Genomic DNA, 15,466 nt, shown 5'->3' with positions numbered 1-15,466 from the left:
GAACTATGTACCCTTGATTGCGGCAATTGAAAAAGAATTAAGAAGAATAGATGTATTACAATTATCCTTGATCGGTAGGGTGAATGTACTGAAAATGTCAATGTTCCCTAAACTACTGTATTTATTCTGCGCTATCCCCTTATTAGTGGAAGAGAGCTTGTTAAAGAAAATGGAAGCTGTTTTCTCCAAATTTGTGTGGCAATATGGCAAAATTCGTAGGTCATTGGCCCGATTATCTGTACCTCTGGAGGGAGGGGGATTATCAGCACCAAACTTGAGGCTGTATCATTGGGTTTGTTTAATGATGCAGATGAATGTTTTATTTAAATATGAAGAAACAGGCCGGCTGGTTGGTATCTACAGAACCCCTACCATATATGAGTTGTTAGTAGAAGAAAGAGCACTGGGGCTTTTTACACGAGAAGTCAGCTATAGATATTATAAAAGGATTAGAAGCAAGGTGCTGCTTAGTGCTTGGGGGACTTGGAAGTCAATAATGAGATTCTTGAAGATACCAAAAATTAATAGCACATTAGATCTCTGGAGGTCAAATCCTTTCGTTCATCTGGGCCAGAATAGCAATAGTAGGATATGGAAGGGGCTGGGTGTTAAATGTCTGGGGGACGTTATGATTGGCAATGAGATAATGGGGTTTGATACACTACAGCAGAATTATGGTATACCAGCTAGCCAATGGTTATTATATAGACAACTGGAACAAACAGTCAAGTCAATCAGACCCAGGATTGTAATTCAGGAGATTAACCCAATTGTGGATTATGTAAGAAAAGGTGGTAAGAAGATTAGAATTGGTTATAGCTATCTTCAGCAGGGTCTGGGAGATGACATTGAAAAAACTGAATCTTCTTGGGCTCCAAAAATTGGGGATCCAGATGTAGACATTGATTATGCGTTGGTGTTGAATAAGAAAATACTGAGAGCGTCAAATCTGAAGGCCCAGCATTACAAGACTATTTTTAATTTGTACTTTACTCCTGCCAAGTTGTTCATGTGGGGTAAGAGAGAAAATGATAGGTGTCCTAGGTGTGATCAAGGCCCTGCAGACTTACTGCACATGTTTTACAACTGCCAGAGTCTTACACCAGTCCTCAAAGAAATTGAACGTTTTTTAGCGGGGCTGCTAGAGCAACAGATTACTCTATCCCCAACGACTGTTCTGATCGGCAGGGATGGTAACCTGAAGTTAGAACGAGATGTCGAAGCTTTTATTTTTCTGTCAATGGTCGTTTATCGGATTTTAATATCGGCTGGATGGAAAGACTCTGTAGCCCCCACGTTTCAGATGTGGGTAACGAGGCTCCTGGGAACTCATAATATAGAGGAATGTTTGTATGATTTTAAAGGAAAAAGATCGAGGGAATTCGGCAAAAAGATCTGGGCTCCCCTCAGAAAGTGGAGAGAAGTTAGATAACTAAGATTGACTAAAAGGTCTATTGGTTTTAATTGATCTAACTGTTTATATTCTGCATTGTGTGGCCTCGGTGTCTTTTTAACCTGGTTTTTTATTGTTGCAATTCTAAGATGTTTGAATCAATTTTAATCTCTGATCTTATCCTGTTGTTTTATGTACTTTGATACCCGGAACCATCTCAATAAAAATATTTATTTTTAAAAAGGAAATTGAGAGACATTTCACTTATTGCTACTCCCTTGCCTCAGGCTCCATGGTCTAAAGTTGCTTTGGATTTTGCTGGACCTATATCAGTTTTTCCTGATGGGTCTAAGCATGTAATATTGCCTATAGACTATTTTTCAAAGTGGATTTACTATGCTTTTGTAGCAGAAAAAACACTAGTGTTGTCATTCAATACTTGGAAAAAGGTTTTTGCCTGGAAGGCTACCCTGAGGAAATTGTTACTGATAACAGCGTCCAGTTGATCTCAGAAAGGTTGGAGTTGTTTTTGATAAAACAGTGGCATCAAACATCATAATATTGCTTTGTACACGCCACAAGATAATGGTGCTGTTGAGAGGGCCAACCGCCTGCTCAAAGAGGGTATCCAAACTACACTTTCTTGTGGTTAGAATGTAAAGGATTTTGTACAAAGGAAAGTATGGGCACATCATAATACCCCCATACTACGACAGGAGTGTCTCTAGTTTGCATTTTGCATGGTAGGTAATCTTGCACTGGGTTGTGTCCAACATGGTTGAGGGACATATCTAACATGTCTGTCCAGGAACTTGTGGATCTGGGTAAAGTTAGATCTAATGTGACAGTGGCTCAGGACAAGATGAAGTTGTATCATGATTCCAACAAACGTGTGTTTTTTAAAGAAATCTGTGTGGGGTCTTGGGTTATGTTGAAGGATATGCGAAAACAAAAATCTAAGATCGAGTTTAAATTCCTTGGACCTTTCAGAGTTTCTAAAGTCTGTGCAGATCACTTTAGATGATAAAAGTTCTGCAGGTCACACTCAGTCACGTATTGTGGTTAACAACCATTGTGACATCTCAGTAGGAGGGTTCACCAGAAGTAATTTGTTGCAGAGTTCAAATAACTCTAATCCTGGTCGTACAGTAGACATTATGGATCAGTGTATCAGCTTTGAGAGTACTACTCCAAGTGATTCTACTACCAGAAGTGGTAACTTTTCCAAAAAACCTGATTATCTAAAAGAGTTTGACATGTAATGTAATTCTTTTTATTATGATTTTAACATGTAAGATATTCGATTATTTCATTGTTTATTTATTTATTTTGTTATTATCAAGGGGGGAGATGTGATATTCTCATTATGAGATCATGTTCTATAGTCTGCATCGTATATTCTATGTTCTCTGTGTGTCATGTAAACTGGAAGTGCATCTTGCAAGCGGATTCTCATGTTCTATGTTCCAGCCTTGGAGGACGGTTGTCCATTAAGCAGTTACTTTGGAACAGCAGAACTGGGGGGACGCTTGTGGATGGATTCCTGCATTGGGTCTATAACGCTTAAATAAAGAGCACTGGAATAACTACTGGAGAGGTTATTGGATTTACATTCTTCCACAGCGCCCTACTAGATTAAAATTGATCAGTCTACCATCATACTCTAGCCAGCGCTATGCAAAACTCTTCAAATAAATTAATAAATAAATAAATATACACTAAGGTCTATGAATATCTATGAGAAATGAGAAACTAAAGTCCCCCTCATTACAATCTGCAGCAGGGGCCAATTATTTTGTGTTATGCCACCGGTCCTGACCTTTGACCCTGCTAGACAATGGCAAGAGAAACAGCAATTACTGATGTCTGTCACCAATACTGACCACAGGCATAAGAGACAGTCATAGAGTATCTGTGGATGTTAACAAGCAATGGTGTGTAGTGCACATGGCCTTGAACATACCTAGCCAGGGCCTCAAGAACCGAGACATCATCTCTTCTTTGGGAGCAACAGCAGCTGCAAGGAAAGCAGAAAAAGACTACATCAGCTGCTGGTGACATTTGAGAGTGTTAACCCCAAGAACCTGGAGCTATTAAATAAAAAACATTTTAAACATACGCCCTAAATCAAAATATGCTTTACAATAAATATATTGTATTTAAATTGAATTTTCAGTGACTCGAAAATGGCTCATTCGGAGCACAGGAGTAGTTTAGGGCCAGATGTACGAAGCCATTTAGCATTTCTTAACAGAACAAATCTCTATTTCAGGTGCTTAATGGGCTTTTCATATGTACAAAGCCCTTTAAGCTGTAGCAAATTGCAATTTCTACCCAGTAGAAATTGCAATTTGCAATGTCCGAAATAGAAAATAGGGATTACCTATTTGCGATTCCTATGCACATTACAAAGCATTTTCGAAATACGAATTGGGCATTTAGGAAATGCAATTACAATTGACTCTAAGTCTATGGTAACTATGTGCAATTGCACCCAAGGATGCTTTTTTTGAAGTGCGATAGAGCACACACATAACACTAGGGTATATGCATGCTCTACATGTGCCCCTCTTTTTTTGGAGTGCATCATGGGGTGCCTTGTGCCCATAGCCATCCTTGGTTTATAATTTCCAAAATAGGAATTAGCTATTTTGGAAATGCTACACCGGCCCGTTGGAATGAATGGCATTGGGTTTCTAATTTGCCATTTTCTTAATAGTGATTCCTTCTCTGTAGGAATAGCTATTAGAAAATCGGATATTTCATACGTGTCATTTTGCATTTCCTAAATAGTAAGGATTCGCTATTTAGGAAATGCAAAATTGCATTTTCGTACATCTGGCCCCTAAAGTCCGAGGGCATTTGGTTAATATCCGAGGGGATGTGGCCTGGTAAGAAGGGGCGCAGACAGTAATTGTGGTCTGGTTAGTAAACAGGCATGGTCAGGTATTACCCTGCTTATGAATATGGAAAACGTCAGAGACCAACCCAGGTTAGCACTTGTTAGCTTGTGGCAGAAGGACAGATGTGTTTGTAAAACCCTAAGATTTCTGGAGCAAATGCAAAATGTGCCGGACAACTGCCCAATAGATTTTTTTCATTACTGTCGCCTTGTAGCAAATTAAATTAGACCCGTGGACTTTCCTCCACTTTACCATGTCCTGTTGAAATCTAAGTATGCTCTAGTCAAGTCAAGTCAAAAAATTTATATAGCGCGCTACATACCCAGAGGGTCTCAAGGCGCTTGAGGAGGGGAAGGGAGTTACTTGTCGAATATCCGGGTTTTAAGTTGCTTTCTGAATGCTAGGTGGTTCTGTGTGAGACGTAGGTGGGTGGGGAGAGAGTTCCAGGTTTTAGCTGCGAGGTAGGAGAAAGATCTACCTCCCATGGTGGTTTTATTGATGCGAGGAATGGTAGCAAGGGCTTGGTTGGAAGATCGAAGCTGGCGAGGGGGGTGTAGAAGGAAAGTCGAGTGTTGAGGCATTCGGGTCCAAGTTCGTAGAGTGCTTTGTGGGCGTGGGTTAGGAGTCGGAAAGTAATCCTCTTATTGACGGGGAGCCAGTGGAGGTTTTTCAGGTGGCTAGAGATATGGTCATTGCGTGGGATGTCTAGTATGAGTCTGGCTGATGCGTTCTGGATGCGTTGGAGTTTTTTCTGGAGTTTTGCGGTGATACCGGCATATAGGGTGTTTCCGTAGTCCAGGCGACTTGTAACCAGTGCATGGGTGACTGTCTTTCTTGTTTCGGTGGGGATCCAGCGAAATGTTTTTTTGAGCATGCGGAGGATGTTGAAGCATGAAGATGAGACTGCGTTGACTTGTCTGTTCATCGAGAGAGAGGAGTCCAGGATGACGCCCAGGTTTCGTGCGTGGTCCGTCGGGATGGGGGCTTTTCCAAGGGCCTCTGGCCACCAAGAGTCGTCCCAAGAGGAGGGGGTGGTGCCTAAGATAAGGACTTCTGTTTTGTCTGAGTTCAGTTTCAGACGGCTGTGCTTCATCCACTCTGCTACTTCTTTCATGCCTTCATGTAGGTTGGTTTTGGCGGTGTTGGGGTCTTTGGTGAGTGACAGGATCAGTTGGGTGTCGCCTGCATAGGAGATGATGTTGAGGTTGTGTTGGCGGGCGATGGTTGCGAGGGGGCTCATGTATACGTTGAAGAGGGTGGGGCTGAGTGAGGAACCTTGGGGTACGCCGCAGATGACTTCAGTGGCCTCGGACTTGAATGGTGGAAGGCGGACTCTCTGGGTTCTTCCGGTGAGGAATGAGGTGATCCATTCCAGTGCTTTTCCTTGGATTCCGATGTTATTGAGGCGCTGTAGGAGAGTGCTATGGCAGACTGTGTCGAAGGCTGCGGAGAGGTCGAGGAGGATGAGGGCGACTGTGTCTCCGTTGTCTAGTAGAGTTCGAATGTCGTCTGTTGCTGCGATGAGAGCGGTCTCCGTGCTGTGTTTGGCTCGGAAGCCGGACTGTGAGGAGTCGAGGGATTTGTTGCTTTCGAGGAAGGCGGCGAGCTGGTTGTTGACGGCTTTCTCGATGACTTTGGCCGGGAATGGTAGGAGCGAGATGGGGCGGTAGTTTTTGAGTTCGGTGGGATCCGCTGTGGGTTTTTTCAGAAGGGCGCTGAGTTCGGCGTGTTTCCAGCTCTCCGGGAAGGTGGCGGAGTTGAGGGAGCAGTTGATGACGTCTCGGAGGTGTGGTGCTATGATGGAGTCTGCTTTGTTGAAAATGTGGTGAGGACATGGGTCTGTGGGGGATCCTGAGTGGATGGAGTTCATCAGGCGGATGGTGTCCTCGGTGGAGATTGGGTTCCAGTTGTTAAGGATGTTCGAGGGGGGTGCAGGTACGGCAGAAGATTGGGTGGGATGGTGTCCGGGTTGGATGTCGAAGCTGTTGTGGATGTCTGCAATTTTGTTGTGGAAGAATGAGGCTAGGGAGTCGCAGAGGGCTTGCGAGGGGGTGATGTCGTTGGAGTTGGCTGAGGGGTTGGTGAATTCTTTGACGATGTTGAATAGTTCCTTGCTATTGTGGGCCTTGTTGTCTAGTCGGTCTTTGCATGCGGCTTTCTTGGCAGTCCGGATCAGTTGGTGGTGTATGCGGGTGGCGTTTTTGAAGGCGTCCCTGGTGCTGGTGTTTGGGTCTTTTTTCCAGGCCTTCTCCAGGGAGCGACAGAGTTTCTTGGATTTCTTAAGATCATCATTGAACCAGGAGGCGTTTTTGCTGCCAAGTTTGATTTGACGTTTTTAGGATGTCGGCGCTGTTGGATAGCCATTGGGTGAGGTTAAATGCTGCTTGGTCGGGGTTTGAGGAGTGGGTAGGTGGGTTTTGAAGAAGCGAAGAGGAGATCTGGTCGATGGTGATTTTGTTCCAGTTTCTTCGTAGAGTAGGTTGAAGTCGGTTGTGAGTGGTGGTTTTATTGTAGAAAAAGTGTACGCAGCTGTGATCCGTCCACTGGAGGGTAGTGGTGTGACTGAAGGAGACATGTTTGCTGGAGGTGAAGATGGGGTCGAGTGTGTGACCTGCGATGTGGGTGGGCGTAGAGACAAGTTGTTTGAGTCCGAGGTTCGCGAGGTTGTCCCGAAGGGAGGTGGTGTTGCTGTCATTGCTCTTTTCCAGGTGAAAGTTGAGGTCTCCCAGTAGGATGTATTCCTCGGAGGGGAGGGCGTGTGGGGTGATGAAGTCGGTGATAGCGTAGCTGAATTTTGCACGGGGTCCTGGAGGCCTGTAGAGGAGAGTGCCTCTGAGTGTGGTCTTGGGGTCGGTGTGGATCTGGAAGTGAAGGTGTTCGGCGCTAGCAAGGTTGACGTCTGAGCTGGTTGAGATGCGGATGGAGTTCTTGTGGACGATAGCGATGCCTCCTCCTGTTTGGTCGATGCGATCATTAGGGATGATCTTGTATCCTTCCGGGATGGCAATGGCGATGTCGGGGGCTGATGAGGCGTTCATCCATGTTTCTGTCAGGAAGGCGACGTCGGGGGAGATGGTGTCTAGTAGATTCCAGAGTTCGATGGCGTGTCTGTGGACTGAGCGGGTGTTGAGCAGGATGCATTTTAGGTGGTTGGTGTCGGGTCTCTGCTTGGTGTCGGTGGTTGAGGAGTTGGTTTTGGTGCCGACGAATTTGCAGGAGTTGCATGAGAAGGGTCCATGGGTGTGTCCAGGAGCGGCTTGGACGCAGTTGGGGGAACGGCCAGGGTTAAGGGCTAGGAGGGTGGAGGCGTCGTAAGTAATGCGGGAGGGTTTGGCATTGCGAGGACCAGGGGCTCTGGCGCTGGGCGCGGTCCGATCGCGGACGGGCGTAGACGGGCTTACCTTTGGCGCACCTTCGGCGCGGATTGGGCGCGGTCGCTGCGCGTGGACGCTGCGCGGAAAGGCTTCTGTCATATATGGGTAGTGGGAGGGGGAGGGGCGAGGGAGGATCCTATGGGAGGCGGTTGCGTGGTGGAGGGGGCGGTCTCAGGGCAACAACAACAACACAGCAAATGGCGGCGGAAATAACACGCAAGCAGACCGACTTACAGGAAACTTGGAGCGTAAGTGAAGAAAACACGATCCCAACAGTGAGCAAAGCAGCTTTCATGCACAAGGGTTACAAAAACATGAGTCTTAGCAGGTACAAATGCGCACAATCAGGCAGGCACGTTCGAGCGCTAAGCGTGGGCAGCAGCGCTATGTAGACTGAATTTGAAAGTGAGGACAGCAGCGTTAGCAAGGCTAAGCAGCGTAATGAAAACGATACCAGGCAGCTCAGTCAGCGAGGGCAGGAGGGAGCGACCGTTCTCAAACCAGGTCGAGGCGGTCACGGCGCTATGGTGGACAGGGGAGAGCCTAAATACCAAGTGGGAGGGAGGATCCTATGGGAGGCGGTTGCGTGGTGGAGGGGGTGGTCTCAGGGCAACAACAACAACACAGCAAATGGTGGCGGAAATAACACGCAAGCAGACCGACTTACAGGAAACTTGGAGCGTAAGTGAAGAAAGCACGATCCCAACAGTGAGCAAAGCAGCTTTCATGCACAAGGGTTACAAAAACATGAGTCTTAGCAGGTACAAATGCGCACAATCAGGCAGGCACGTTCGAGCGCTAAGCGTGGGCAGCAGCGCTATGTAGACTGAATTTGAAAGTGAGGACAGCAGCGTTAGCAAGGCTAAGCAGCGTAATGAAAACGATACCAGGCAGCTCAGTCAGCGAGGGCAGGAGGGAGCGACCGTTCTCAAACCAGGTCGAGGCGGTCACGGCGCTATGGTGGACAGGGGAGAGCCTAAATACCAAGTGGGAGGGAGGATCCTATGGGAGGCGGTTGCATGGTGGAGGGGGCGGTCTCAGGGCAACAACAACAACACAGCAAATGGCGGCGGAAATAACACGCAAGCAGACCGACTTACAGGAAACTTGGAGCGTAAGTGAAGAAAACACGATCCCAACAGTGAGCAAAGCAGAGTCAACAAAGCAGGCAAGGCCAGCCTTTTCTGATGGATTCAGGAGATTTCTCGACCCCCAGAAGCTTTTTTAGACAGTGCCAAAGGGTGAAGTATACAGAACAATTTTTTAATACATGGGTTAAAATCCTAAGAGTGTTGAAAGGAGCACTAAATATTCAAATAGTTGTGTGGTGTGGCAGATAATGTGTGATGTGCCAGGCAAGCATTACTTTCCCCAGGTCCTATAGGGAGTTTATAATCTGACAACATAAACAGTAAACATCGTTTACCATGAATACTTTTCCCCACAGGGAATTACAACATGGTTGTTACAACGACAGCGTTGTAACAACGCATACCATTACTCCGCAAGTCGGAGCAACGACTTGCGGAGGGGGCAGAAGGTGTTGGATATAAAATGCAACACCTTCCCTACTGTTGCACATACTGGAGTTAGAATAGTAAATTATACTATTCCAACATCCAGCGCCCACCCTCCGCAAGTCGTTGTTACGACTTGCGGAGTAATGGTATGCGTTGTTACGACACGGTCGTTGTAATTCCCTGCGGGGAAAAAGCATGCAGAAAAAGAGGTATTATTTCTATAACTGCTGCAGCCATGTTTTCTTGCTAATGCTTACAGTGCCTGAAGTAACTGCCCTTCTATGATGGTTAGAGACTCTCTTTCACATATTGGCTCTGGAGACAAGAAAGTGTTAATCAGCTTGCTCAATCAAAGGTTTACATTCTTGGAACAAGTTATGGTCATCTCTTCTTGCTTTGTCATGATCTCAATCTCTGGCACCTCTGCTGTCCCGATGTTTCCTGAAATCATGCGATTCTCATAAAAACCCTTTTTGTAAAATATTATATATTTGTAACTTGCTCATTTTAAACGGCTACAGGAGGACCCACTTGTTAGCCGAATTCTGTGATTTACAGATATATTTTTGTTTTTTTAATAAACATTTTAAGACTCTAATTGGCCTGAGTGACTATTTCCTCCCAAAGACTAAGAAGTATTTTTTAAAAACTAGTATTAAAGCACTGGGGTTTTCATCATATTGTCCCATAAGGGCACTGGATCCTGTGTCCCCCTGGTGTATGACGTCCTATGTTGCCTGGTACAGGGTTAACAGGGCCTGGGACCCCTGAGGTTAAAGGTTCCGCATCCCCCATGGGTACCCATTTCTGAGTCCCCCTGGGGTATTGGGTCCTGAGTCGCTCAGTGATACCAGGTCTATTGTCCTCCCTTGGGTCCAGGTCCGATTCTCCCAGGGTAACATATCTACGGTCCCAAGGCATACCAGTCCCCCTAGGCAGTACGGTATCCTGGGTTCCTGAGTCCCCCAGAGAAGCCTATGGATACCAGATTCTAGGTTTATGGGGACCACTGGGTCTAGGGGTGTCAGGTTATGGGTCCTCGAAATGTACCAGGGTCTCGATTCCCCAGGCCCAGTACCTGGTACCTAAGGGTCCTGTGCCCCCTAAGGTCATCCGGGGGCCCTGGGTTCTTCTTCAGTTAGATCCTTTCCTAGTTCCAGTTCCCAGTGCCTCTAAGCTGTTGTCTTTTATTCCTACTAGCTCAATGATAAGAATTTACAGGCAGCAGAAATCATGTGTGTTAGATTTTGGGGTCTCTAGTTGGCACAGGTAGGTACTTGTGACAAATAGGGACCCTCTCCTCTAGTCAGGGAAAGGGAATTACACGCCTAAAATTACCCCTGCTCACCCTCTAGGTTGCGTGGCTCGAGCAGTCAAGGCTTATTTCAGAGGCGTTGTAAGTTAAGCAGTTGTGACCACATACAGTAACCCAGTGACAACACTACAAATGGACACCACACAGGTTTTATATCAAAAATAAGTAGACTTTATATAGAGTTACCACAAGACCATAAACAACAAAAATACACACTATGATTACTTTAAGATGGTAGATTTAAGCTTAGTTCAGTTCTTAGATGCAACACTCTGCGTCAATGTACCTTAAGTTGCGTTGCACTTCCACGACAAGCAATGTCGCAGCGATGGGAAATGCGGCAAAGTCAGGTGCAAAGAAATAAAGACGTGAAGATTCTTCCAGATGCGGCACGCTTTTCGGGGATGCGAGAAACTCTCGGTTTGATGCGTGGTCTGCAGCGGCGACACCCTTACGATGCGACGGCAACAGCTCCAGCGGCGACGCTCTTCTCCATGATGCGTGAAGCTTCTGCTCGATGCAACAACTCCAGCTGTGACATTCAAGATGCGACAGCAGCAGCTCCGACGGCGGTGCGCTTCTCGGGGATGCGAGGTGCTCTTGGTCGATGCGGTGCAATGCGACAGTTCCAGCGGCGACACCCTCCTTCTTCGGAGTTGCGACGGCAAGCACAGCGACGGCAACACATTCCGACCTCATTGCGAGATTCTTCTCCTGATGCCGTGTAGTGCGACAACCACAGCGGCGACACCCTCCTTCTTCGGAGTTGAAACAGCAGCAGCAGCGACGGCAACACGCTTCCTCTTCGTTGCGGAATGCTTCTCTCAGATGCGGTGCAGTACGACAGTTCCAGCGGCGACACCCTCCTTTCTCCGGAGTTGTGACGGCAGGCCCAGCGACGGCAACACGCTTCTTCTCGTTGAGTCGCGCTTCCAGCTCCTTGCGACTCGCAGTTCCTCAGAAGGCCCAAAACAGCAGCAGGCACTTCCAAAAGAACTCTGGGGAGCTGGGGGGTGAAGTCTGTTGTCCATGAGACTTCAACAGGAGGCTAGCTCTTTTTCAAGCCCTTGGAGATCCTTCACAACTTGAAAGCAAAGTTACAAAGTTCCTTTCTCCTTCCTTTTGCAGTAAGGCAACCACTGCAGGCCAATCCCCTAAGCAGCACTTCAGCTTGGGAATAGTCTCTCCTTAGTTTCTTCAGGTTCCTCTCCTCAGTAAAGGGTTCTTCTTGTAGTCCAAAAGTGATCTAATTTCTTTTGAGCAGGGTCCCAATATTTATACCCCAAAAACCTTTGTTCTCTGAGGGGAGAGGGGCCTGTGCCTAGTCCAAACAAGTTACTGAGCACTTTGTTTACCAGACTTCTCCTTTCCTTTCACAGTGCAGGGCAGAAGCATCAGACCCCCCACAGGAGGTGGAGCCAGCATTGTGGAAGGCAAGGACAGTTCTGGAGCACTTTGTTGACAGGACTCCTTCTCGTCTTTCAGTGTGCAGGGCAGAGGCATCAGCCGCTCCCCAGGGGGTGGAGCCAGCATTGTGGAAGGCAGGTACAGCCCTTTCAAGGTTCATGTGAACTCCTCCCTCCCATCTATACGCAGATCTCTTTATTCACCACTGGGTGACTCAGCCTGTCTCTTGGAATTCCCCAGCCCTCTCACTCACAGAAATCAGACATAGGAATACACAAACTAGCAGAGGCAGGTTTGAATGGTTAGACAAGCAAAGACCTACTTTCTAAAAGTGGCATTTGCACACACAGAATATTAAAATAAACTTCACTAAAAGATGTATTTTATTATTCTGAGTTCAGGCATACTATACACGAATTTCTACCATGTTCTCTGAGCTTGTTATGATTATAAAATGTAATAACTCTAACAGCCCATTCTGGCCTATGGAGAGCAGGTAGCCTTGCAATAGTGAAAAACGAAAATGGCTGTAATTCACTATTAGGACATGCCGCACACACCAGGGCGTGTCCTACCTTATACTTACAATGCACCCTGCCCTTGTGCGTGCCATAGGGGTGACTGATATGAAGAAAAGAGAAGGTTTAGGGACTGGGAAGTGGGTGCAATTGCCCAGTCAGCATGACAGTACTGGTCTGCACGCAGGCTCTGCATTGGCAGACCTTAAACACATTTTACAAGGCTGCTTCTGTGGGTGGCACAACCAGTGCTGCAGGCCCACCAGCAGTATTTGGATTACACGCCCTGGCACACTCAGTGCACTAGACTAGGGTCTGACAAGTAAAGCAAAGTAGCCAAACATGGAATCACTAATCCATACATCAATTTTCAATAGGGAGCACTTGCACTGTGGCACTGAATAGCAGTGGCACAGGGCCCAAAGCATCTAACACCAGCAAAAACACATGAGGTAACAGCAAAAAATGGAAGGGAGACCCACGCCAATGGTGCCAGGTCTAACAATGTGCTGGCTGTTTTCTTTGCCTAATGATCGACTTCTCAAGATACATAAGTGTCTTTTTCCCCCTGGCTGAATGGTGGTTTGTAACACCCACTGTCACAGTTGCCAGTGCCTGAACCTCTTTGCCTCAGGATGCTAATCTTGATTTTTAACTCGTTTAAATTTGCCACTTTGCACTCACATACAAGAGTGGATCAACTTTGCTTCCATGAGCTGTTGTACCCTTAAGGAGCAGGGTATTGTGTAGGGACCATCCTGGGCCCTCCCTTCTCATGTACGTTTCTTTCAAAAGTAATGTAATTGTCACTGAACATATTTTCAGAACATTTGGACACCAATTCTGATCATAGTTTTTTATGTACAACAGCCTCAGACACATCCTGAACATGTCCTGAACAGTCCTGAGGATGACCTAGGCCAAAATGTCAAGTGGTCACACAACGTTGATGGAGACCTATCATCATTTGCCAACACATCAGCGATCACGCACCCACACAAACGCCATTTACCAGTACTCTAGTTACAGGGTTTTAAACTGTCTTTGTACCGTACATGCAGTGGCACCCGGGCCCAGGGGTGTGAGGCGTCAACTAAACTCCAATTAGTATTGTTTTACTATCTTTTCTGGCTTATGTTGGGGCCCTGTGCATTATGCCAATGATGCTTTGGGCATAGGACCAATGGTCCAAGACAAGAGAAAATTTTAATCAGGGGAAACACCTTAGGTTAGGTCTCAGATAGATGACAGAGAGTGGAAAGGGGCAAGATGGAGGACCATTTTTTCAATAAGGGGCACAGAAGATCACCACTGCGCAAGGCAGTCGATCTCATTACTGAAGTTGGTGCAATGGCACTCAGGCCCAGGAGTAAGAGGCCCACTGTATAACACTTAATGCTGCCTTCATTTTTAAAAGATGATTGAAGGCTCACTTTTGTTCCTAGCATTAGAGGTGAGGGCACCCTTGCTGCAAAGTGGTGGGCAACATGCCGGAGCTCATTTTATTCTGAAAGGGAGAGAGAATCTGTTCCAAGATTGGAATGATGGCCGTGCATGGTGGTAAAGAGGTGAAACAGGCAGAGGACACAGTCTCCTACTCAAGGATGAAACTATCATTAGTTCAACAACTGTTGCATTGGGTCTCAGGAGTATGAGGGGCTCACAACACCCCAATTATCAGGAGTCGTGTTATTGCGAAATATATTTAATCATATATAAGTCGCACATTTAGGGCCTGAATACGATATTGGATGGACTCACATCCCCCCGACATTGCCTCGGTCTCTGGACCAACCAACCTCCAGTCGGTCGTCTCAACACTGCCATTAGAATGCGACCACATTTGTTCTTTTTGCATTTGTCACCCCGAGTGGGCCGGTATGCCCAGACATGGGTTCCGTGCTCCTCCATGCCACCGGGGTCAAGCTGTCCTGACTGATGAGGGCTGAAACCCGAAACCCATCCTAGGATGCTTGTTTCCAGTCCAGGGAGGACCTGCCCTGGCAGTTCCGGCTGGACTGTTCCCATTGGGCGCAGGGTCAAGACTGATTTGCATATGGCTGGGTCCAAACTGGAATGGCATGGTGAATGGCATGGTGAGCAAAAAAACAATGAATTTAGGCCCAGATCTCTGCACTGGGGTGAATGTATGACATTGTTCTGCATTCTGTCCATCAATTGTTCTTTTTGCATTTGAAGATATATCTACAGCATAGGTAGACATAGTGGAGTTAGGCAGAGAAAATCTAGACTTACATATCTGTGATATATTTTTTCAATATTTTATTCTTGATATGCTGTCCCAATGATAGTCAATGGTCGATATTTGGGTGCACACAATTCATAGTATATTAGAAACAAAGCACCTGCATATATATTTTATGAAACTTCACAAAACAATGTGGGTTTTTACGTATTCCATTATAAAACTAGTTGACAGAAGAACAAGTAGGTCATACTCCCAAAGCTTAGTTTTTTAATTCTATCTCACTTCACAGATTTACTCACTTGTGCTCTGCATAACGTTTTATACCAAAACCTAAAAATGCAGTTGTGCAGACTAGTCCAATATGCTATTTATTACCATTTTTGGGGGGGTGGAAGGGCACCATGACCAAGCAAGGACTTCACCTTATGAATCATGGCCCCCTTCCCACACTTAACAATAGAAACACAGCATATTTCACTCTGTGCATCAACATCCTGGGTCATGATAAACTTTCCACAACAATGATAAATAAAAATAGCATGTTACAGTCTGCACTTCAGTAAACGTTCTGCCATCATGTTCTTTTCGTGTGTACTTGTTTTTTTCTTCTTTTTTTTTTAAAAAAAGGAGGATTTAACTAATATATGGATGTAATGGGCTAAGTAATTTGGTCCTCTCTTACTGTCCTAGGGTTCTGGTGACATCATAAACCACAATGCTGAAGGCTGAGTAGCTTGTACATGTCAATAAACCTGCTGCTCTGCTGTGTTGAAAATACACACTGTCTTGGTTTCTACAAGGTGTACCCGACAATGGGCATTGATTGG

General features: G+C 46.1%; 1 protein-coding gene across 4 annotated transcripts in view; it reads right to left on the bottom strand.

The window, feature by feature from the left end:
- LOC147748319 (ultra-long-chain fatty acid omega-hydroxylase-like) overlaps positions 1-15,466 on the bottom strand; it is a 243,271-nt gene that overhangs the window by 60,706 nt on the left and 167,099 nt on the right. For all 4 annotated transcript variants that reach the window (XM_086960205.1, XM_086960197.1, XM_086960188.1 and 1 more), the window contains one exon: positions 3,357-3,410. In XM_086960205.1, coding sequence (XP_086816331.1) covers positions 3,357-3,410 — 54 coding nt within the window. The remainder of the gene's footprint in view (positions 1-3,356; positions 3,411-15,466) is intronic.

The sequence above is a fragment of the Lissotriton vulgaris genome, chromosome 1_1 (assembly GCF_964263255.1).
Source record: "Lissotriton vulgaris chromosome 1_1, aLisVul1.2, whole genome shotgun sequence".
In the NCBI taxonomy this organism is placed as follows: Eukaryota; Metazoa; Chordata; class Amphibia; order Caudata; family Salamandridae; genus Lissotriton; species Lissotriton vulgaris.
This window is presented reverse-complemented; position numbering and strand designations above follow the sequence as displayed.